Source organism: Leucopleurus acutus, assembly GCF_964270905.1.
Source record: "Leucopleurus acutus genome assembly, chromosome: 4".
Taxonomy (NCBI): Eukaryota; Metazoa; Chordata; class Mammalia; order Artiodactyla; family Delphinidae; genus Leucopleurus; species Leucopleurus acutus.
In genome coordinates this window covers 112,607,873-112,633,640 of record NC_139146.1, presented here as the reverse complement: position 1 = coordinate 112,633,640, position 25,768 = coordinate 112,607,873, and the positions used below count along the sequence as shown (strand labels likewise).

At 39.7% G+C, this 25,768-nt stretch overlaps 1 protein-coding gene across 4 annotated transcripts in view; it reads right to left on the bottom strand.

Annotated features, from left to right (window-relative positions):
• MRPL1 (mitochondrial ribosomal protein L1) overlaps positions 1–16,372 on the bottom strand; it is a 69,196-nt gene extending 52,824 nt beyond the window's left edge. For 3 of the 4 annotated variants that reach the window (XM_082837802.1, XM_082837801.1, XM_082837799.1), the window contains exons 1-2: positions 14,179–14,597; positions 5,527–5,638 (exon numbers count right to left, since the gene is read on the bottom strand). In XM_082837802.1, the coding sequence (XP_082693928.1) occupies positions 5,527–5,638; positions 14,179–14,218 (152 nt within the window). In that variant the 5' untranslated portion in view covers positions 14,219–14,597. Of the gene's footprint in view, positions 1–5,526; positions 5,639–14,178; positions 14,598–16,271 lie in introns of those variants that run through there. The other variant, XM_082837800.1, reaches the window with a different exon arrangement.
• Between the last annotated feature and the right edge of the window lie 9,396 nt (positions 16,373–25,768).

Genomic DNA, 25,768 nt, shown 5'->3' with positions numbered 1-25,768 from the left:
CTCTTGTCTCAATGACTCAACTCTGCCATTGTAATGTGAAAGCAGCCACAGCCAATTCAAAAATGAATGAGTGAATCTCCGTTCCAATAAAACTTTATTTATGAACACTGGTTTAAATTTTATAATTTTCATGTGTCACAAAATACTGTTCCTTTTTTTCCCTAATCACTTAAAAATGTGAAAAACATTCTCAGCTCATGAACTGTACAAAAATAGATGGCAGGCCAGATTTTTTGGCCCACTGGCCATATTTTGCTGACTCCTGAACTAAAGGTAAAGCAAAAGGCATGAAACAGCAGCACATGAGGCTGGCAGATCTAGATCACAGAAACCCTCCTCTAGAAGCAATGAGAAGCCACTGAACAGGAGTGGGATCTGTATTTCAGGTAGAGTATTCTGGCTGCAATATAAGGGATGGATTTGACGGAAGCTAGATTGGAGACAATTAAGAGACAACTCGCTCCCTCTCTTCTTAAGGAGGTATGACAGCCTGAACCAGAGCAGTGATGGTAATAGGCTGGACAGATTACAGAGATATTTTACAAGGTAAATATTGAAGCTAGGGAAAGGGGAGAGAGAAGACTCTAGAATACTTCGTAGGGTTCTGGCTTGGGTGACTAGAGTACTATCATTAACTAAAACCAGAAATAAAGAAAGCAAAACAGTTTTCTTATGAGGAAGGTAGTCACAGAGATGAGTTCAGTTTGGGTAAACAGAGTTTGAGTGTGGGGTTAGTTGCATCACTGGCCCCAATTCCTTACCCCCTCTCTCTATTCAAGTCCCTCTGCTAAGTGACTCTGCAGTTCCTCCCAATTAAAAGGGTGGAGTATATTTCTCAGGGCCTTGATTTGGTCATGTGACTAGTAGACCAATAGAATAAAGCAAAAGTGACAGTTTCTATGCTCTAAGCTTAAGGCATAAGAGGCTTCATCTGTTTCCACTTGTAAGTTTGTATTTCTGCCATTTTCATAAGAACAGGACCGGGGTAGCCCAAGGTGGGAGGAGGCGAGAAGTGTGAAACACAGCTGCCCCACAGAGCCCTTAGATTGGACAATTCTCAGCTGACCTGCAGCGGACTCATGGAGACACAGCAAGCCCAGCCAAGGTCATCAGAGACACCCACCCAAACCTAGCTTAGCTCAGCTCACCCAGAGATGTGTGGGCAATGATAATTAATTATAAGGGAGTTCGTTACATAGCAAATGCTAACAAGATGCTTACAAACTAAGAAAATATGTTCAACAGAAAATTACAGGTCAGAGTTTGAAGTTAAGAAGTCAGAGCTAGAGATGATTTATTTTCTCAGCATTAATTCAAGTCACACATTTAATCTTTTAACCATAAAAGTTTTAAATTAGTGAAATAATATTTTAGAAAGATGTCTGGGTTCTAAGGTAGACACAATAATGGCTTCCCAAAGATGTCCGTCTCTACCTGGCAAAAAGGACTCTGCAGATGGGATTAAGGTTAAAGAACTTGAGATGGGGAGCTTATCCTGGACTACCCAGGTGGGCCCAAATCACACAGTCCTTGAAAGCAGAGAAACTTTCCCCTTTCTCATCCGCATCTGATAAGAGATGGGAAGAGACAGGAGAAATCTGAGCATGAAAGGGACTCAATATGCCATTCCTAACTTTGAAGACGGAGGAAGGGGGAGCCATGAGCCAAGGAATATGGGTAGCCTCTCGAGCTGGGAATGCAAGGAAACAGATTCTGCCCTAGAGCCTCCAGAAAGGAACGAAGCTCTGATGACTCCTTGATTTTAGTCCAGTGAGATCCATGTCAGAATTCTGACCTACGGAACTGCAAGATAATAAACTTGAGTTGTTTTAAGCCACGAGGTCTGTGGTAATTTGTTACAGCAGCAACAGAAAACCAATATGGAGTCCTAGAAAATTTATGCAAAAGAAATGGATGACAGTAAAATGATATTTTAAAAAAGAACCTCAAAAACCAATCCAACATATAATTCCATTCACACTTATAGCACTGGATGAATCCTTATTACCATAGCTAATAAGAGTATCCTCCCAACTAATAAGCAATTTGACCAAATAGCAGATAATTACAGTGCTCATTTTTAATGGGACACAGGTGTCCTACCACTGGACTGCTGACAAGTCTAAGTAGGTGCCTGGGTGGATGATGCGACATGCAATGGTATTTGGGAGTACACCACAAAATCCTGAAACCTTCCAAACTGGAGAAATCACATTTTATATTTAGTAAAAGAGCAGTAAGGCCAATAGAAGAAGGAGCCTAGAGAGCCTGTTTTAGTAATAAACTCTCTAAGATTAACAAAGGAATAAATATTGTAACTATAACCTACAGATTTACTTTATGTAAATGCTGATTTCACCACTATATTTTTAACCATGACTGAACCTGTCCATTTAATTTGCAATTAGTAATATGAAGTCCCCAGAGGCTAAAATATGATTTTTAAAGTAATAAATATTTGCAAAACCCAATATAAGTCTGATACATAATGAGACTGAGTTGGGATATACAGCAGTTTACTTATTTATACTTTAGACCTTGTTTCACAAAATATTTGAGACGGTTCAGTGAAAATATTAAGTTACAAACAGAACACTATTTTAGTAAAAAGAAAAATAAAGTACATCATTATAACACAGAGCAAATAGGACTTTAAGGAAAATACTGTCTTCCAAAATTAATAAAAAACTGCAATTGAATAAAATCTGTCAATAGTAATTTTATAAACCCACCACCTGTTGTTTTCCATGACACTCCAAAAATTGTCTGCCTTTATTCATAAGAATCACATCCAGAAGAACTCTGTTGTTCATGCAATTATGTAAGGCCCTATCAGGAGAACTTAAATACTATGATTCTCGGAGAATAAAATAATCATATTAGAAAGGTTTTGGGGAAGGTGAGGGAGAAACACCTGGCAGTCTGAATTAGAGAGAACAGAATTTAGCTGTAGTTACCTGGGTAACTAAACCACACAGATTAAATGAGTAATAAGAGACTGTTTTCAGGTAATAACTTTCTCCCTGCTTCACCTGTCTCCTACCTCCAAGAGAATGAAAGGGAAAAATAATTCCACGGTCATACCCAAATAAAACAAGATAAGAAAAAAATCAGTGCTATAATAAAGCTCACTTCAAGATCCTTGAAGATCTGTGACCCCAGAGATCCAAGTCCTTTTAAGGCTGAAGAAGCCTTTACTTTGAGGAATTGGGGTGGAGGTAGGAGGGTACACAACCTCAGTCAAACTAAACTGAACTGAACAGAACTAAAGAGAAAATGCCTAGGGCATATAACTATTAATGGAATGCCAATGTTTGGAATTCTTACTTCTCAGTGTAATCACATAAATAAAATCACAAACACCCACCTTTGATGCTGGTTTATTCATTAAACTTAAATGCAGGGACTTCCTGGTGGCGCAGTGAATAGGACTCCGCGCTCCCAATGCAGGGGGCCCAGGTTTAACCCCTGATCAGGGAACTAGATCCCACACACATGCTGCAACTAAAAGTTCGCGTGCCACAACTAATGAGCCCACCTGCCACAACTAAGACCCCAAGCAACCAAATAAATAAATAAATAAATAATTTAAAAAATAAACTAAATGCAGAAGTTCTGCTTATACCTAAAATGTAAAAACTGACAGAATAAAGCCTAGTCAATAGTGATACAAATAAAAGCTGGAAAGAGCATTAACAATGACAGAGTCAGATAAAATCACAACTTTTCTTGAACGCATCACAGAGCTGAGATCGTAGGGCAACCAAACAGGTCTGAAATCTCCCCACAACCCCACTCCATATGCATACAGCCAGGAGGGTCTCACCTGTAGCAGAGAATAAGAGGAAGGCAAGCAGGCAGGAAAAAAAATCAGCTAAACTTTTAGCACTAACGTATAAACCCCCTGAGAGATCCAGACACAAGGGGAGTTCACACTTACTGCGTGGGCCTTTTCCACAGACCTCCATCAGATGCTCCCGGGAAAGACGGGAGCAGGCCAGGGGACTAGGGAGCCTCCTTCAAGGGTGCAGTATGGAGAAGATCAGCTACTACAGCCGGAAAGGCAAGTAACCCTGAAGCCCTCTAGGGCACAGGTAAACACCCACTGTATGTACGGAAATAAAAGAAGAAAAAAACACTAGAAAGAAGAAAAAACACTAAAACTTTTATCCTCGGGGGTGGGGCGGGAAATAGTCCTGAGTGCAGTATCATCTACCAATAAAGCTATGGAAGGGTCCAGGCACTACAGCACAAGACCTGCAATAGATACATACCATGGGGGGAGGGAGAGAAATACTGAGAAAACCTCATGCCCAAGGACCAGCAACAGTGGGCCAACTTAAGACAATGGCTGAACTTAGAAAACACAGAATCCCTTCTGCACCCATCACCAGCCTGACAAGCACTGAGTAATAAGCAATAGCAGTCTTCTACTTGGGGAGGAGCAAGAGTATGGAGAGTGACCCCCTTCTGAGGCACAGCTGCACAGGCAAGGTTGAAAACTGAGCACGGAACAGCAACACTGAGAAAAAAAACCTTCCAGCAACCCAGCCCCCACCCTAAGCACAAGGTAACAGTACAGAAATCTGAAGCTGGTGGTGGTAACCATAGCAGTAACAAAACCAAACCCCAGCTCAACTTTTGACTGGATTGACTTAACACTGTGACAGAAGAGGCATGCCCATTTCCAGGCATAAATAGTATGTGCTTTAGTCTCAACTGTTCGAACAAAATATCTAGCAGTCAATAAAATATTCTGAGATATACAAAGAAGCAAGAAAAAGAACCTATTGTCAAGAGAGAAGCAAAACCAGAGTCAGAGATGCCACTAGCAAACCATGAGTATATGCACATACACGCAGAGGAGAGGAGACTCAGAGTGACAAGAGTGAAGAGAGGCAAGCACAAGCCCCTCTACCCTGTCTCAGGTCCTGACAGAAAATCAGCCATGAAAAAACTATTTTTTTAGTATATCATAAAGTCAATACGTTAAAATATTAAAACCACAATTAAAATTGCGAATACTATGATTCTCATCAAGCTACTGAATAACTCATTGTTAGACATGGAAAAAATTATCTGCTAATAAATTTTCACAGTTTTTTAAAAACATGCATATTTCTTTTTTTTTTAAATTTATTTATTTTATTTTTGGCTGTGTTGGGTTCCTGGCGCCTCGCGGGCCCTCTCCAGCTGCAGAGAGCAGGGGCTACCCCCCGCTACGGTGCGCGGGCCTCCCACTGCTCCCGCCTCGATGCATGGGCTCTAGGCACGCAGGCTTCAGTAGTTGTGGCATGTGGGCTCTAGAGCTCAGGCTCAGTAGTTGTGGCACACAGGCTCAGCTGCTCTGCAGCATGTGGGATCTCCCTGGACCAGGGCTCGAACCCGTGTCCCCTGCACTGGCAGGCGGACCCTCAAACACTGTGCCACCAGGAAAGCCCCCCAAGCATATTGTTTTTTAATCAAAGATTTAAATGATAGCAGATGAAATAACTAAAAAAATAAAAACAAAACCAAAAAACTTACCTTGTAGCAGCAGCAAAATGTCTGTTGGGCACCAGAACGTACACAGAACAAGGATAAAGAGATGTCTGAGAAGCCATCTTGGAAAGACTATGCCTTTGCTGATGTATCAAGACTTGAAAGAAAACAAACATGTAAAATATTAATCACTACATACATAGTTTTTACATTCTCAGTGTTTTCTAAAACGAAAATATTCAATATTTGTGAGTTAACCACAATCTTTAAAAACTGTAAAAATGGAAACTGTACTTCTTGAAACTAAAGTCAAGTAGACATAGCTAATTGAAGAATTCTGTCCTAATTTATTTTTAACTTAGTCTAGTTCAGGCTCAAAGTATGTTAGCTCTATTATTATAGATTACAAATACATATCCTGAATTTTTAATTTAAATTTTAGTCTTTTTTTTTCTTGTATAGATAATACATTCAAGTTGCCCAAGGTACTTCTGAAGGATAAGAAAGTGGAGGGTACTGTCTTACCAGAGGTCAAGACTTGTTATAAAGCTATGGTGATTAAGACACTTTGGTATTGGCACAAGAAAAATAGACTAATGAAACAATAAACAGCCCAGCAACAAGCCCATGTACATATGGATACTGAAATATGACAGAGATGTTATTGCAAATCACTGTGCAAAGAATTCAATAAGTGGTGCTAAGACAAGTGATTATCAACAGGGAAAAGAGTATATTTAGATCCCTATTTCACACCACACACACACACACACACACACACACACACACACACACACATATATGCAATCAATCAAATCTAGACGGACTAAGGACTTACATGTGAATGGCAAAACTTAAAGGATTTCAGAATATAGGAAAATATCTTTATGACCTCTGAGAAGGGAACAATTTCACAAACAAAATCCAAAAGCAGTAACCGAAAAGTGACTACATTAGTGTTAAGAACACCTGTTTATCAAAAGATACTTTAAAGAAAGTGAAAAGACAAGCCCAAAAACTGGGAGATTATAATAGTAACATACATACTGGACTAAGGATTAATATCCAGAATATATAAGATCAACCCAATTGAAAAATAAACAAAAGAGATGAATAGACGTCTAACTGAAAATGAAATACAAATGATGCATAAACATATAAAAAATGTACAGTCTTGGGCTTCCCTGGTGGCACAGTGGTTGAGAGTCCGCCTGCCGATGCAGGGGACATGGGTTTGTGCCCCGGTCCGGGAAGATCCTACATGCTGCGGAGTGGCTGGGCCCATGAGCCATGGCCGCTGAGCCTGCGCGTCTGGAGCCTGTGCTCTGCAACGGGAGAGGCCACAACAGTGAGAGGCCCGCGTACCGCAAAAAAAAAAAAAAAAAAAGTACAGTCTCATTAGTAATCAGGTAAATGTTAATTTCAACCACAGTAACATATCATTTTACGGTGCTACTTAAAGAGTGGTCTGTGAGCCTGTTACAGCCTATCTGTTACCAAATTAGAATTAACCCAGCATGTAAATCAAACACATCACTAAGTAAGTATATTATTTAGTGCAGCTGACAAAATTTTTTTCCACAAGACTTTCTCAATGAAGAGTGCTTTGATCTTATTTTGGACAGGTAACAGTTTGTAGATGAGATAATTTAAGTAGCACTGTTTTACATGTAGCAAATTGGCAAAACTTTTTTAAAAGTCCTGTATAGCTGAAAATATCACATAAGGATAAATTTTACACATAGCAGTTAAGAGTATGAATTGGAATACCATTTTGGAAAACAATACAGCATTACCCAAAGAGGATGGGCATGCACACCTCAATGATGCAGGAACTCTACTCCTGGGCATGTACCCTAGAGGAACTCCTGCACACGTGTACTAAGAGACAAGAATGATCATCACATCGTTGAAATGGCAAAACTGAAGAAAAGAACCCAAGTGTGTATCTACAGTAGGATGGATAAATAATTTGTGGTATATTCCTATAATGGAAAGCTACAGGACTGTAAAAATGAATAAACTATATGCCATATATATAGATGGATCTTTCAAACATAATTTGAGCAAAAATGTCACTGGCAAAAGAATTCATTTGGTATTATTTCAATTCAAAAACATGCATAAGTAATCAATATTGTATTTAGGAGTGTGTGTGTGTGTGTGTGTGTGTGTGTGTATGTGTGTGCGCGTGTGTGTGTGTGTGCGTGTGTTAAAACTATACAGAAGGGGACTCCCCTGGTGGCACAGTGGTTAAGAATCCTCCTGCCAACACAGGGACATGGGTTCGAGCCCTGGTCTGGGAAGATCCCACATGCTGTGGAGCAACTAAGCCCATGCACCACAACTACTGAGCCCACGCACAACTACTGAGCCCACGCACCACAACTACTGAAGCCCATGCCCCTAGAGCCCATGCTCCGCAACAAGAAAGCCACCACAATGAGAAGCCCACACACTGCAACAAAGAGTAGCCCCTGCTCACCACAACTAGAGAAAGCCTGCACACAGCAACGAAGACCCAATGCAGCCAAAAAAAACTATACAGAAAAACAATGGAGTGATAAAATAGAAATTCAGGAAAAGTGCCTTACCTCTGGGGAAGAAACAGATCAAATAAGACAAAAGCACTTAGGCCTTTGAAGGTATTGATAATGTTCTTTATTTTTTTAAGCTTACTAGTAAGTATCCAGAATTTTAAGTTATTATTCTTTATATGTTATAAATATCTTTTGTATGTAGAAATACTAGGAAAATGTTTTTATTTAAGGGTTACAAAAGAATATACAAAAGTAAAGTCTTCCTCCAACCCCTAAAACCCAGCTTCCCTCCCACGTTAGTAATTTCTTATGCATCTCTCTAGAAATATTATTTCCCTACTCTTTTATTAAATGGTAGCACACTCTACTCACTGTTCTATACCTTTATTTTTCATGTAAAGGTATTAGAGCCCATTTTCACACATATATTAGATATAGATGTACACACATTATTTATAAGAGATGTGTATATATAATCTCATGTATGCCTTTCACAAAGATACGTTTATACATATGTATTACAGCAATAATTTCATATCAGTTCATAAAGACTTCATCTCTTCAGAGCTGCGAAAGTACTACACTGTGTGGTTGTATCATAATCAGTGACCAGCCATTAGTTCATTTATAATATTTTGCTATTATAAACAGTGCTGCAGTGAATGACCTTGTACAAACATCATTCTGCACACATACAAGTATATTCATAGGATAAATTCAAGAAGGGAATTTGCTGGGTCAAAGGATATGAACGTTTGTAATTTTGATAAATACTGCTCTCTACAATAACAGTGCCATATACATTTCAACCAGCAATGAAAAGGTTGCCTGTTTCCATACACTCATGCCAACATAGTATGTTACCAAACACGTTGATGTTCGTCAACCTAGTAGATGAAAGATGGTATGCAGAGTTGTTTTAATTTAAATTTCCTTATGAATTAGGCTGAATATGTTATCATGTTTGGTCATCTATATTTTCTTTTCTGTTTAACTGGGCTTAAACTCAATTTTGTTTTCTTTCTTTTTTTTTTTTTTTTTGGCTGTGCCATGTGGTTTGCAGGACGTCAGTTCCCCGACCAGGGACTGAACCTGGGCCATGGCAGTGAAAGCCCAGAATCCTAACCACTAGGCAACCAGGGAACTCTCTAAACTCAACTTTTTAAATTAGCGCTCTACAACTAGGTTTTCATGTAAAATTACTGTTAAAATCTAATATCTTAAAATCCACTCATTATATAGACCAATAGCATGTAAGCTGTAAGACTTGTCTACACATCAAATGAATTCATTTCATGAGTTAAGCTTCCAAGTGCAGGGCACTGCACACGCAGAAGAGCTACCGAGTCCTCACTGTGGTCTACAGGCCCTATGTGAGCCGGCCCCTGCCTGTCACTCCATATCACTCTCTTACTTGCTCACTATGAACCTTCTTTCAGATCCTTGAATCCCTAGAGTCCCTCAAGTTAATTCCTCACTCAGGGCCTTTACAGTTAATGTTACATCTGAAAGGGATGCACCAGCCCCGTTATCTTCCCCTGGTCTACTCCTTATCATCAGCTCAAACGTCATCAAAGCCACATGCCTAACAACTCAATTTCATCTCTAATTCTAATCTTCCAAAACAAAGTTGAAGTACAAGACAACCACCAAGACTGTGAATTCTGTGAACATATGGGTCCGACATTTGGGACAGTATAGGAAACCTGTTTATTACTGCGGCACAAAAGCCACAACCGGGGCTTTAACGGCTAGGAAAAAGAAGAGAAATAGACTAATGAGATCCAGTTCCTGACCTCCAGAGTCTGAAATTTAGTGGCTATGCTGGTATGCAACAGTCTAAGAGGAGATTCTCCACATTTTTAAAGAAGCCAGCTACCTTGAAAAATCACATATGGTAAATGATGGAAGAGCAATTATCCACTCAAGATTTGGAAAACACTTCCAAAAAATAATTCTAATTGTACTAAACAAGAACCCCACAACCCTGGCAGGATACTTAAAATAATAATTCTCTTGAATACATCAATTGCAACCTGCTATAAAATACTCAACCACTACTTTTAGAATCCCCAGTCATGACAACCAGAAATTAAAATTTTCAACAGAAATCAAACTGCTATAGACTAAGAAAAAATAAACTACAAAAATACCACTACTTAAATAGCACTGCTAGGCCATGATATCTGTATTTTCAATCCTTCTGTAGTCAATTTATCTATCTGTAGTATTTTATTATATTCCTTTAATATATTTCTTCTCCTCTAACTCTTAGCAAATAACCTCACTCGCTACTTCAGAGAAAACAGAAGCCCTCAGAACTTCCTCCACTACTTAGGAACGTAACTGAATCTCCACTCATTCTCAAAAGTTATCCTCAACCCTACCCTGTGGCAATGAGATGGAAATAACTCCATCTCCTTTGCTAGCTGATTCTCTTAAACATGATACTGAAAGGTTAGAGTTCCCCAGGGTTTCTCAACCTAACTCTATAATCCTCAATTTCCCCAGGAGATCTTATCTATGTAGTCTTTGCCTTCCCACCATAAGCACTGTAGTCCAGGCCACCATCATCTACTACATGGAATGCTGCAACAGTCTATTCTTCTACTCTTGGCCCTTTCCATTTCTTTTCCACCTGCTAATAAGAGGGATGATTTAAAAACGAAATCTCGTCATACCCTTACAACACTTGGATGGCTTCACCTTGCTCTCTGAATAAAGTAAATTCTTAAAAAGGTCCTCCATGAGCTGCTTCTAACCTATTTAGCGGGCTTCATCTAACACCATTCTCTCTCATGCTTGCCACACTTCAAATACACTGGCATCCTTTCAGTTTCTTGAACACACCGTGGTTTTTACAACCTTCAGATTTTTCAAATATAATCTTCCCTGCATCTGTGACATTCTCCCCTACTACTTCCCACTCCCCCGTCCAATAGCTAATCCGTAATTATCCAATGATCTTTCAGGGACTCTGCTTAAGCTACTCCTTCAGAAAAGACTTCCCTGAAGACTCAGAATAGATTAAGGTCTCTCATATACACTCTTATAACAACCTGTACTTTTCCTTCACAGCACTCAGGACAACTGTAATTAAAAAAGTAATTATACAATGAATGACCGCTCTTCAATAGATGATAAGTACCATGCATGGCCAAGGAGTGTATATAACTTGTTCACTATTCTGTTCCTAACACAAAACACAGTGTTTGGCAAATGAAGACATGATAAACATCTGTTGAATGAAAGAAGGAAATGTCAACTAATGAGAGCAAAAACTGGATTCAAATTACTTTAATATTCATTACAACACATGGAAGAGGGGTGGCATTTTGTTGAAGATCCATGTATTCATTCACTCATTTATTTATTAAACAACGATTATGCCAAACAAACATGTGCTAGCACTGCTTTAAGTATTTAGTGAACAAAACAAATAAAATCCCTGTCCTCACGGAGCTTACATCCTACTAGGGATGGACAATACTAACAAACATAAAATGGTACTGGTAAGAGGAAACCCACTGGGTAAAAGGAATTGAGAATCAAGGGGAAAGTGGGTTGCAGTTTTAAATAGGAAGGTTAAGGTAGGCCCTTTTAAAAAGGTGACATTTGGGGCTTCCCTGGTGGCGCAGTGGTTGAGAGTCTGCCTGCCGATGCAGGGGACACGGGTTCGTGCCCCGGTCTGGGAAGATCCCACATGCCACGGAGCAGCTGGGCCCGTGAGCCATGGCCGCTGAGCCTGCGCATCCGGAGCCTGTGCGAGGCCACAACAGTGAGAGGCCCGCATACCGCAAAAGGAAAAAAAAAAGTGACATTTGAGCAAAGGCTTGAAAGAAATGAGAAAGTCGGTCATGCAAATATCTAGAGAAAGTGTTCCAGGCCCACTCCACTTGGGAGAAAAAGTCCTCCCAACAAAGGAGTGTTCTTGGTGTGTTTCAGGAACAAAGAAGCCAATGTACTATAGCCCAGTGAGTGAGAAGGAGGGCAGCTGGAGAAGAACTCAGAGTGGTAAGCTGGGTGAATGGAGGTGGAAGAAGGTAGGCACAAAATGATATGGAAGACCCTAGGCCAGTGCTGTCCAATGGAAGTATAATATAAGCCACATGCACAACTTTAAATTTTCTAATAGCCACATAAAAAAAAAAGGTGAAACAGAAATCAGGGAAATTAATTAATAATAAAAATTAACATATTTTATTACAGCTAATACCCCCAAATATATCATTCCAACGTGTTATCAATGTAAAAAAATTGAGATATTTTACTTTTTCTGGTACTAAGTCCTCAAAATCTAATGTGTATTTAATACACTCAGGTTGGATTAGCCACATTTGAAGTGTTCAATTGTGGATAACAAAATGGACAGCACAGCTGTAGGCCATTCTAAGGACTTTAGATTTAGAAAAATGGGGAGGTTTTGCAGAGTTTTGAGCATAGGAGTAACATGATTTAAATTCTTAAAGGACCAGAGTACACTGTAGAGAAATCTAGGTGAGGGATGGTAGTGGCTTGGAAGGTAGTTGCAGTGAAGTAGTGAGAAGAAGTCAGATTCTGGATTTATTTTGAGGGTAAAGCAGAAAGGATTTGTCAACCATTTAATGTGATGTGTGAGAAAAAGAGGGGGAGTCAAAGATATTCTGAGGTTCTGGTCTGAGCAATTGAAAGGATGCAGTAACCGTCAAATGAGATGGGGAAGACTCCAGGCGATGACCATCAGTTTGATTTTAGACAAGTGTTAGGTTGCTGATTAGATATACAAGTGGAGATCTAGAATAGAGAGATGAGTTTAAGAATCTAAAGTTCAGGAGAGAGGTCCTGATTGTAGATAATTTTGAGAACCATTAAGATACAGACAATAGTCAAAGCCACAAAACTTGGATGAGATCACTAAAAGAGTGAATTTAGATACAGCAGACATGAGGATGAAGGATGGAATCCTTGCTTCTGAGACATTCCAAGGTAAGAAATTGGGAAGAAGAGGAGGAACCAGCAATGTAATGTGAGAAGTGACAAGTGAGATAAAAAGAAAATTAAGAGAGTGAGACATCCTGAGAGCCATGAGAAGAAAATGTGGCAAGGAGAGAATGATAACCTTTGATTCTCCTTTTGGTTCCTTTAGTTTGTCTAACATAATGTTATTTCTGTCATACATGAAGATAGTGCCATTAATCTCTTTTCAGTAAAGATATACTTTTTAGTTTGCTCACTTAGCATTTATCAAGGTCTGTTGTGATCTCTTGTCACCCCTATCTTTTAAGCAACAACTATCCCAAATAGGGAATGCTGGTCTTTACACTGAGCTTTCCTGTTACGAAGCTCAAAGAGAAGACTATGATGCTGTTAAAAAAAAAAAAAATCAATTAATCACTGGTCTAGGAGTTAAGCTTCAGTCTTCCTCTGCCACTTGGTTATATGAACTTGGCGACATACTTAAGAGAATCAGTTTCTTCCTCTGTAAAATGGGGGTGTTCCTGGCTGCTGCCTCCACCCAAAAATCCACCATAGTTAAATAACAATACGTATCACTGTACTTCAAAAACACAAAATAAAAAAATTTTAAGTACTGTACCCAAAAAGGGTTGTCATCCTAGCCAACAAATTAGACCTTATTAACTGCTGAGAAGGGTTGCTAGCAAGAAATATCACAGAACTAGCCTCCAAATGATAAATGTTAATCCAAACTGGACAACATCTGGAAGTTTAAGAATTGGAACTGCCTGCAACGATGTGCTCCGAAAGCACCAAGTATTCTAAGTTTATGGTTGTAAGCCACTAAAATATACCACCTTTTCCATTCCAGATCTCTCTTCACGTATCAAACTCCTTTCCCCCCGCAGCCCACATCCCCAGCATCGGAGACAGAGCCAAGTCTCTGCCTCGGTTCCTACGGGTGGCTGGAAGGGTGTCAATGTATACCCCCTCCCACTCCCGTCCTAGGGTGGACAGCTCCAGAAAGGAGTGAAACCTCTGATAAGGTCGTTTTTAAGTAGCAACGACCCTCTAGAGAACTGAAGAGTCCAGAAAGAGTAGAGGCTTATCGAGCCCCCAGTGCAGACCCGCACCTAGGAGAGTCCGGCTTGCACTGTGCAGCCACAGAAGACCCGGCGCCAGAGCTATTTTCCCCGCAAGCCCAGACGACCCCTCGCTTTACCTCTACCGAGGCATCTTACAGCCGCCGCCATGTTGACCATTCCGGATTGTGTTGACGAAATTGGTCCCACGCTTCAACTTGGAAAGAATTTACAAAGTGTTCCTATCCGGAAACGGCGGAGGGGGAAGGGATTCGAAGGAACAAGAGGAAAGGAGGTGGGACCAAAGTAAGCCTTCGAGCTGGCGCGGGAGGGCGCGCCGCGCGGGTGCCCCGTGGCTGTGTTCCCGTTAGTCCTGCGTGCTGTGCAGAGCCCAGTGTTTCCTGGTTCCGGTTCGACAGTTCAACCATCTTCAGGGAAACGTGCCCTTCCTGGAAAGTACGGTCCTGTTGGCGATGCTCCAACTATTTTATTCCTTTTTATTTTTTTCTTTTTGATTCTGCAAGTGTACTCAGAACGATCATTTTAAATTGTGAGAGTACCCAGGAGAGCATGAAAAACAGAAAATCTGAATAATCTCACCAGCTTCCACCGCCACGTTTCCAGCCTCGTAAAGACTTTTAAAAATTAACCAGGCTGTCCACTACCACCCAAGGGACGTGTCCCACTCACTAACAAACTCTTTTGAACTCATCGCAAGATCAGCGTGGTTTTCAGTTAATCTGAACATTAAGCAGTTCTACATTTTCCCGCTGCTGACAAACTGTGCCATTAGATCAACTGAATAATAAAACTTGACAAACTTATATAACACTTCTAGTTTTAAAATGGCAGATCTAAGACCTACGCACAGGTTATTCTGACCGGGGGGGGAAAAAATCAGCATCCTTTCCATTACGTCACAACTGTCAGTGTAGTTTATCTAAAACAAATCTGATCACGAATTATATCACTTCCCAGTTTAATATAAAACCCTCGCGTGTCTACCTCGAGCTCGCTTCTGGCCTCCGCCTACCTCCCTGGCCTCAACCCTCTGCCCGCAGCCCACCCCCATTCAACCCCATTCACACACACGGTTTCTCACCTTCAGGCCTTTGTTCACTCTGTCCCCTCTGGAACGTCCTGTACCGTATCACCTCGGTAACTTTTTTTTTTATTTTTTTAATTTAAGACTTCAACTCAGGGTTTATTCACTAATGAAGCCTCCCTCTTCCTTTCCCAGGCTAATTTATGGCCACCTCTTCCCGGTTTTGTACAAGGCTTACACCTGTTTTTGTTTATCTGTTTGTTTTATACAATTTTATTGAGTTATAATTCACATACCATACAATTCACCAGTCTAAATTGTACAGTTCAATGGGTTTTAGTATATTTATAGAGTTGTGTGACCATCACCACGTTATCTGTTTTTCTCAACTAATCATCTGAGCTCTTGGGAACAGAAATCATGTCTTACTCATTTTTGTAAACTCAGCACATACTACCTGCCTGGCACATAGGAGGCTCTCAACAAATATTTGTTGAATAAGTGAATATTATATGCACACATGAATTATTGACTCGATTAGAATGGCAAGCTTGCAAATTTGCTTCTATGAAGCTGCCCATAGGACTGGATCAAAGTAGGATTTTCATAAATGCTTTATTTTGTATTTGTATACTGTACTCATCTACATGAAGTATAAGATTTCTAATTTATTTGCCTGCCTTGCCAACACCTAAGCAGTTACTTCAAAAGTTCCACACCCATTTATGGCCGTTATACAAAAAAAAATTAGAAAAAACGGAATCTACCTTTATAACTTTCTTTCCTGTCTCCCTCCTTACCCTTCCTCCCTTCCTTTCACAAATACATGAGTGCCTGCCATGTGTCAAGCAGTGTGCTTGGCTATGCACAGATATGGTGAATAAAAGAGCCGTTGCTCTCATGATACTTAAAAATGAATTTCATGTAAGGGTAAATGCCAGAATTAGAGCAACTTCACTTAATTTATCTCAGACAAAAACCAAACATCCGGATTAGGGATTCTGGTCCTTAGACTCTACATCCCTTCCTTTTCGTGGTTGGGATCAGTTGGCCCCCATGTGTGTGCTTCTTTATGTCTCCTGTTATAATAAGAGAATTTAAACATCTGATATTAGGATTTAGAGTAACATTTAATGTGCTTGTAGTAGTAGCTTTATTGAAGCAATGTCCTGTAGAGGTGCAGCTTACCTGATTGTCCACTTTGGGCACCAGAACTTGATAGCATTAGTCAGGTGGGGTCCAGAGTCCAGTTATCTATATATAATAATATATAAAGAGGTTATTTAGCTTGAGACTTGTGAAAACCACAAAAATGCACACTCTGAGATGGGAACTCCAAGCCTCTAAATATTTAACACACAATGAGGTTCTCATTAAAGAGAAGCAATAGAGCGTTTTAGTTAAACAGTGGTGCTCTGGAGCAAAACTTCCCAGGTTTGAATCCCAGTATCATCACTTACTAGTTGTGTGACTTGGGGCAAGTTACTATACCTTTCTGGGCCTTAGTTTCCTCACCTGTGAGATAATTTACTGAGGTACTTACTACCATACCTGGCACAGAGTAAACACTCATTAAATGTTAAATGTTGTCATTACTAAGGAACCAGGGAGAGCTCTTAACCAGAGAGGTAAAATGAATACGCTGTTCTAGTAACCTTTCTTCCAATATCTGCTTAATTCTTAATATGATACATGCTATTCTTGTTCCTATATGTGCTAGGATGTCACCTTCTTTATATGAGAACTCATTAGTATTTTCAGAAAGTCTTTAGGCTGTGCTTATGTACTTCCGCAAAGTTCACTTTAAAGCAACTTTTCCCAATTGATTTCTAGGAAGGTTTTTACTCTCCAGGAGTCTTGGCATCACGCCAGCTGCCTGCTTGGCTAATTTCCTTGGGAAAAGTTTCTCAATATTTGCCCAACCTTATAGTTCTCTTGATCTGTGTTCTCTGCCTTTCTCAACTGTCTTCCAATTGAGCTGGAAACTCCTTTGCAAGAAGAGTCTCTTCCCATTTGTAGTTCAAGTTGAAAATGAGTACTCTGGAGAAAAAATGGAACTGTGACATTTCCTACTTCATTAGTGTGCAACAGAATCACCCAGAAGGCTTGTTAAAACTCAGATTGCTGTGCTCTACCCCCCAGAGTTTCTGATCCAGTGGGCCTGGGGCAGGGCTCATTAATTTGCATTTATAATAGGTTCCTGGGTGATGCTTATATACTAGTCTAGAGACCACACTTTAAAATCCACTTCCTATGTAATATCACAAAACATTTACATCCATACCTATCATTAACTTGGGGAGGAGTCGTTTTATTTAACAATTTTATACTCGATATAATATAAGCAATAAAAGCATGAATTTCCCCATGGGATATGTCTCTAGGACCAGACTCTACCCACTCTTATCTTCTCCTTTATACAGAAACTGCTATTCCACATCTGGATTTCAGCTCCAAAACTGTCCAGCTGTCAGCTGGGAGAATTTTCAATGTCTGCCTGTCTACCTATCTGGATTTTAAGTATTACCAGCTCCTAGGTTCCCTTCCCTCCTTGTGCTTACTTTATACTCAGATTATTGTTTTAATAAAGAAATCACCATCTAGAATAATAATTTCTTAGAAGATTGAAAGTTTGGTGAAGAATTGAAACTCATTTTGTCTTGTCCTTTCCATATATGGGAGTTTCTCTGTCCAACAAACCCTAGGAGATTGTTTTAATTCCAGATTGAATTAGGAGGTTTAGAACTGTCCAGTGGAATGCTGGTAAATGTTTGACAACCAGCCTTCCAGTACAAAAGACACAAATTTATAGTATTTGCCAATCTCCATGGTGTAAACATTCCCAGAATAGATGATTTCAAGCTGTCACACATCAAATCAACCAACTCACAAAATTCTGACAACATAGCACTTGGTTCTCACATGACTACAGCACTACTGGAAGTTTCTTAGTAAAAGCCTTTGGTTACTTTTAGAAGGCCTACACTAAACCAATTCATCCTAGAGCCACACTTCTCAAACTTTAATGTGAATACAAATCATCTGAGAATCTTATTAATATTTAGATTCTAATTTAGTAGGTCTGAGGTAGAGCCCGAGGTTCTGATTTCTTGTTAGAAATCTGTTGGCTCCTAAGTGATACTGAGGCTGCTAGTCCGTGGACCACACTTTGAGTAGCAAGGCCCTAGAACACATCCTGGAGCAAAATTCATATTTCCATCGTTAGTCCCAAACCAGAACCTTCTGAATAGGTCTCTTCCTAATACAGAGTATAAACTTAAGTGGATTCCCAAATTTCTAGGTACAAACTCCATGACCTCCATCACTCAGTGGAGATACTAGAAATATCACTAACTTCCTGCCCTGCCTACATCTGCTGCTGTTGGAAACTTTCCTCTCCCACATAAATAAAATTCCACAAGCCCCAGCTATTTGGATCAGTGGAAACCATCTGACTCAAGGAAAATCTGTTCATACTGTAGCCAGTGATCTGGCTTGAAAAGAGAAGCTGGGCCAGTCATCCTTCTCACAGAACTGGAATTGGGAAAATGAAGGGCTGAAACATTTAGGTGGGAGAACTCAAGCTGTAAGGTCATGGCATAGATTCAAGGCTAGAGAAGCCTTGAAAGGCAAGCTGGGGTTATTAGCAAGCAGAAATGATGCCTGAGTAGAGTCACATGAAGCCAGTCAGTTTCAAGAATAGAATGGAGTGAGGATGCCTTGGAAAGCAGAAATATCATGAAGAAGAAAGAGAGCTACCCGCCTCTGAGAGGAAGATAGCAAATGCTGCCTCAGTTCCTATTTCTGTCAAGCCTGCAGTATCACTGTTCCTCTCCCTTCCTTCTTGTGAGATCCGTATCTACCATATATATCCCTACAACAACTCCTGTTTTCTTGAGCTATCACCAGTGAATGTCTTTATTTTCTAAACCAACAAAGACCTAATTAAAATCATGGGACTCTAGTTTTTCTAGTGAAGATGCATGAATTGGCAGCTCTCTGCCAGAATTAGTAGCAAAGCCTTAATCATGGAATCTCAGAGTTTGAAAAGTTAGATGTATAAGCCCTCTCAGTGATACTCAAATTTCTGGTTACAGATGAAGGAACAGAGGTACTGAGAAGTTCAGTAACTTGCCCAATTAGTGCATAGTTGAGTTGGGATTTGAATCCAGGATGCCTGACTCCAGAGTCTATGTTTGTAACCAGCAGTATACATGTATCACACACATATTTCTTGCCGGACATTGTGCTAAGCATGTAGTAGCTTGCTTAATTAAAGATAAAGAAACTGAGGCTCCGAAAACTTAGTGAGTTGCCCAAGGCCACACAAGTAGTGTTCGAGCCTAACAACCCAGTCAGTGCATTTGACCATCAGCCCCCCCCACCGCCTGCCTCCTGCTTCACTGCCACCCTGAAACTCTGGTGTTTATACATACATACACCTATGACTCAGTTTTCTTTTTTTTCGGTACGCGGGCCTCTCACTGTTGCGGCCTCTCCCGTTGTGGAACACAGGCTCCGGACGCGCAGGCTCAGTGGCCATGGCTCATGGGCCCAGCCGCTCCACGGCACGTGGGATTCTCCCGGACCGGGGCACGAACCCGCATCCCCTGCATCGGCAGGTGGATTCCCAACCACTGCGCCACCAGGGAAGCCCTGACTCAATATTTTTCATGCCAATGTTTTACATTAGAAAATGGCCAGGTAATATCAGAGTGTGTGGAAGAAAGTAAATAACATGTAAGCACCTATACATTATTTTTTTTCTTCAAAGCCAAGGGTGGAAATCACAAGCACCAACAAAACACTAATTGGAGTTAGTTTTTTTTTATCTCTAATGCACGCAGAGATAAAACTTGTTTGAAATATTTATCTAAAACATGGCAATGCATTTTTTAATGTTATAAATCTGAGAAAAGTAACAATAGCAACAAAGCAATTCTCAGGAAGAGGTTTTATTTTTATAGAAGAGTGTGCAAACTCATGAGAGGAAGCAGTAAGGATTAAAAGGATGTGACTCTCGTCCTCCCTTCTGTGCTGTGTGGCTTTATTGTTTTGTTGACTTAGCAGTGAACTTGACATTTTGTTGTTGCACTCCTTTCAGGTCCTTTCTTTGAAATTAGGTCAGACAGAGGCTGAGTTCCTTTCCAAGGTCTGATTAGGGACTAATAAGGAGTTAATAATCTTCGTATTAAGATTAAGTAATTATTTCTTAGTTATTTTTATCTGAAAAATATTGAATCAAATACTCCAGTATTCACCCATGTACAGCAGCATCTCATCTTGGTCTAAATTATTTTATTCCGTCTAACAGTTTTGCTGTTGTTGCTACTGGGTTAGCCTTTTTCTTCTTCCCATGGTTATCAGGTGGAAGAGGTAGAACAGTGGTGGTGTTGGAGGGAATAGGGGATGGCATGGGAAGAAAAGAGGCTCAGAGTGGAGCGGGCTTTAACAATCAAGAAGCCAGAGGTTCAGTTCAGGTTTCCGTGGCATGGCCAACCCCAGCAAGCTGTGTCCCCACCCAGTGCCTCAGTTTTTCCATCTGAAAATAGGAATGACAACATTTTTGTGGCACTTGATTCTCCACTGCAGTTCCTCAGCTTCAGTGACACCTTGTGAATGTATGCTAAATAACTATGGATAATTGATAAGGGTTAATTTTTAATGGATAAATAATAGATGCTTTTCTGGCTCCTCTGGGACAGATGACAGAGCTCTAACCCAAGCAAAAAACAAAAACAAAAACACAACAGGTCAAAGGGATATGCGGGGACCCAAGGGGTGGGAGTAATTAGCATCTCTGACCCATCAGGGAAAATAGATTGTATTTAGAAAAATAAATAGATTTCTCCAAAAATCAAAGGAAAATAATAATGGCTGGGCATAGAGATAAGAATGGAAATTTTATACTGAATAAAATTTCTTTTCAACTGTCATAATTTAGGTTCTAAAATATGTACTGGTAATTGCTTATCTTTCATTAGTTTGAACCATTATAACTGGCAGAAAACATGTGATTCTTTAAGAAGATACAAGAATGCATTGCTCTCCTGAACTCTCTCCGGGGGAGGGCTACAGAAGATTAGGGAGAGTAAGACACCCTAGTGCTCAAGGCTCCACTATAGGAAAAGGCCCAACCCCTTCCATGGCTGACGGTGAGGGTTGGGATTTCCGCAGGGTTACCACAATTCACCATTTACACAGCACACATAACGGATTCAGGAAGTAGTGGCTATGTTACGGGAGGGTTCCACTTAACCCAAGTGGTGTGCACCCTAAGATCCAGACACGTGTTGGACGGACAAAAGACCTGCAGTGTGTTTTGCATGGCTCTGAGGAGCAGTTCTTCCTAAGGGAGGTGAGAGCATCTGAAGGGCACAGGACCAGTGTGAAGGGAAGGCAATTCTGGATGTGTTCTTCAGGGCCCTGTTTCTACATGCTGCCTTCCAAGGACGAGCATTAGAATCTGGGCAGGGAGGCAAAAGAAAAATATATAAGAGACATTGCACTGAGACCTCTGGGGGACCTGTGAGCACAGAACTTCTTGTCTATGGGAACCAGGTAACAGGGAGGACATCAGAGAAACTCTTCAATGCCATGTGCATTGACACACTCAGGACAGCTTTGGTGGCTTTGGCGCCTTTCTTACAGACAGTAACCAAAAGCAGCAGAAAAGAACAAAAAGTGCTGATGCCAGGCAGTAGCAAATATGTTTGGGAACACCCAGTGAGAAGCTCCCTTGTTACGATCCTTACATCCATCCAGAACTTGGGAGAGCTTGCGAGCATTTTAGGGTGAAATATAGAACCAATAACTATTGGCCATGTCCTAAAGGCAGAGAAATGCTGAAATTCTAGTTCACCCTCAGTCTGGAAAACACCAGCTGCGTGCAGAAAATGCTCTGAGAGTAAGACAAGCAAGTATGATTATATTTTTTTACAATAAGGTTGCACAATTATTTACTAGGTTTCATTTAATGTTTAATTCTCCTAAATTTTCTTTGGCCAAAGATTAGCAGGGTTTTTTCCCTTGTACCTTTCTATAAAGTATATAATAAAATTTACAAAATAAAATATGACACACTGGACCATATATCTTAACTTACTATTAACTGAATTAATACGAAATCCTGGTCTAATTTCCTAAATCTTATCAAGTTACCTATGACTATTTATCATATCTCTTATTCTATGAGAATTAAGTATCCTTCATAGTCTACAGTAAGAAAGCATTATCACAATTCATGGCAAAATCTGAATAAATTATGCTCACTGGCTAATCCTCCTTTGTCATTTATGTTGCCTCTTTCAAATAATTTAGTAGATTAGAGGGAAGCTTTATTTTTACAAAACTATTCTGCCCTTATCATGTTGCCAAAAATCCACCTGCTACAAAAATGCTTCATTATCTTATATTCATGTTTCCTGACATTGTTTCTCCTTGCTATAATCTGCTAATTATTGATAATTTCTTATTTTAAAAGAATACTGCACTGGTTATACTCTATTTGCTACCAATTATCCTTTCTTTATTCTGTCCACCCTGCTAAGTGTATCCTTGGTGACCGACTCTTTTATTTTTTTATTTTTTGGTTATTTTGTTTTTGTGTTCCGCGGGCCTCTCACTGTTGTGGCCTCTCCCGTTGCGGAGCACAGGCTCCGGACGCGCAGGCTCAGCGGCCATGGCTCACGGGCCCAGCCGCTCCGCGGTATGTGGGGTCTTCCCGGACCGGGGCACGAATCCGTGTCCCGTGCATCGGCAGGCAGACTCTCAACCACTGCGCCACCAGGGAAGCCCTCTATTATTATTAATAATGTTAAAATGAATATTTTCATTCATAAATTTTGCTAAGTATTTTTATTATTAAAAAAATAGAGTTCTAGAAAAACAATTACTATACCAGAGAATAGGAACTATTTAAAGCATACATCTTAACTTTTTAAAAGTGGTAACATTTTATTTTTTGTGACAAAGTTATTCTATTAAATCCAAATGAGGCAGAGGGTGTAAATTAAGAAGGGTCATTGAAAAGGAAATGAAGACATAAACAGATAGTTGAATAAAAACAGAAATAGAATTTGGAAACTAAGGAAATAATAACTAACCCTTATATAATACTTCATGGCTGGCCCTGTTCTAGGTGCTTTACATATAAAAGCATTTTATTCTATGACAGCCTATGAGTTGAGTACTAGTATATTATGCCCATTTTGTAGGTAAGGAGATTGAGGCATAGAGTGGTATTTAAAAACATACCCAAAGTCACAAAGCTAGTAAGTAAAGGGGGTGGCAACTGAACACAAGGTTTGGCTCCAGGCTATACTCTCAGCTATTATACTGTACTGCCATTGCAAGCACGTGTCAAATGTCTAATATGCATAATGCATTGTATGAGACATAACCAGAAAGCTAAGAGCGTTTTGCTCACAAGAAATACGTATAACATTATACAAGGGAGAAACCTACTGCTAACTCACTATGGGAACAAATAAGAGAAAAAGACTAAGCCCAGGTGGGGAGAATCCCAGGTTTGGAATGAAAGTAGAACTTTCATTATTAACTTGAAGAATGTGTAGGTGTGGAAACTGACAAGGTGGTAAAAAATACTCAAAGGAGGCTGAATTTTAGGTAAATTGGTCATTAACAGCTGTCATCATTAAGTAATAAGCTTTGGGAAAATTAGCTTCAGATTAATGTATTTCAGTTAACCAAGTTTAGGCAACTGTTTTTGTTTTTGTTTGTTTAGATGGATTGGTTTCATATGAAAGCCTCCTTGAGCACTTACCCTGAAAACAAGGGAGAGTCTGAGGGTGAGATGGATATTAGTGGATCTCTGCCCTAGGGCTGTGGGTCAGCATCTCCAGAAGTGCTGGTTAAAATACACCATAGGCCCCACCCCTTTCAAATTCAGTAGGTCTAGCATGTGACAGGAGAATTTCCATTGTTCACAAGTTCCTAGGTGATGAGATACTGCTGCTGCCTGTAGGGGAAAACACTAGAAAGCCACTGCCCTAGAGGAATCTCAAACTAACTGGAAAGAAGGTTGGTATTTGGGAGGATTTCACCGCTGGGTTTGTAATGGAAGGTCAACAGGGGATTCTGCGTGGGGCTTGGCATTGCCAGGAGCCGAGACTGTCAGAGAGAATTCTGGGAAAGGAAGTGGCTTAGGAAGTTTGGAAACCAGGGAAGACTTGTGGGAGACCCACCAGAAAGAGCAGCTCTGGCCTGCTAAACTGAGTTGGTTTATCACTGTAATCCTTGGGGATTGAGGATTTTAATAAAGACAGGGGAGAAACTGTAATATAATTTCATCACAAAACTCCTTTGACACTCGTGAAAGTGAGTGATATCTGCCACATTCCATTAAAAATGAGAATAGAACTTAATGTAGCAGTACTAAAGAGCAATTATTTCTAAATGATCTTTTCCCAAACAAAAGTCTACAAGTGGGTTGCATCTTTGGTACAGGGGGATTTCTATTAGACATTCTGTATTAGAAACTCAAGATAAATTTTTAATGCTGTAACAATATTTTTTAAAAAGCACTTCATTTTTTTCTTCGCTTCTGGTCATAACTAATTGCCTAGGAGGGGAATACAGTTGATTTTTCTCGGCAGATTTTGACATTTAAAATAATTCATAAGCCCAAAGGGTAGGAATTTTCATTACTAAGGTTTACTTTTAGTAAATCAAATCACTGTTTTGTATAATGTTATCCAGCAGGATTTGTTCCATATTAAGAATCAAAAGAATATTGTAAGTGGGTATTAATAATATCTCAAATATATTTAAATTTTAGTAAGGAAGTAAAGTCAGCACAATAATAATATACATTTATCAGTGATTATACTGAGACATAACACTGGCAAATATTTCAGAGGCAGATAAAGCTAAGAAAAAGAGTTTGGAATAGAAAAAAAACAAAAACAAATCATTTAAAGAACATTTGTGTTTCCAAATAGAACTATGAAACAATAGGGATTTTGTATCTATTAGTCGAAGGCTGTAATTCAACATTGGTGTCAGCCAACCACCTGTGTTAGTGCTTAGACTGGGATAGGTACCAGGCATAACTGGCACCCACCAAGAGTGGACTGTGCTCTAAGAGTTGCATGCCACAAAGAAAAATTTTTATTTCCACAACAGTTTGTAAATGCAACTGTGAATGCCTAATTCGCATGAACAATAGATGGAAAGGAAAATGCTGTTCAGAACACAAAAGATCTAGAGAGGTAAATATCTAAAGCCAAAGAAATTTAATAAAAATTCATATGAACATCAAAGGAAGTAGGGGAAAAAACTCATTTGTGCATACAAACAAGTTTCCCTCTATAGCTACTAGCTTAGTCCCAAAAAACTACAGGAAAAGACTCAATAAAAATGTAATAAGGGAAAAAAAGAAAGGAAAATAGATTTAGTAAAAACTGACCTACTGCCAAAACCTTAATTTCCCTTTCTTTTTTCAAAGTGTATCCATCAATACCATTTTTTTTAGTAAGAACAATTCCAACTCAATTTTAAAATGTGAAATTCAATAAAATATAGCAAAGAAATCTCAGTATTTCAGATCCATTTTAACTTTATTCATTCTATCCCTCTCTCTCTCTCTTCCCAGGCATAGAACACAGAGAAATTATTTTTTGGCACTGAAGAAGACGTGAGTTTGTATATTTAAAGACTGTAAA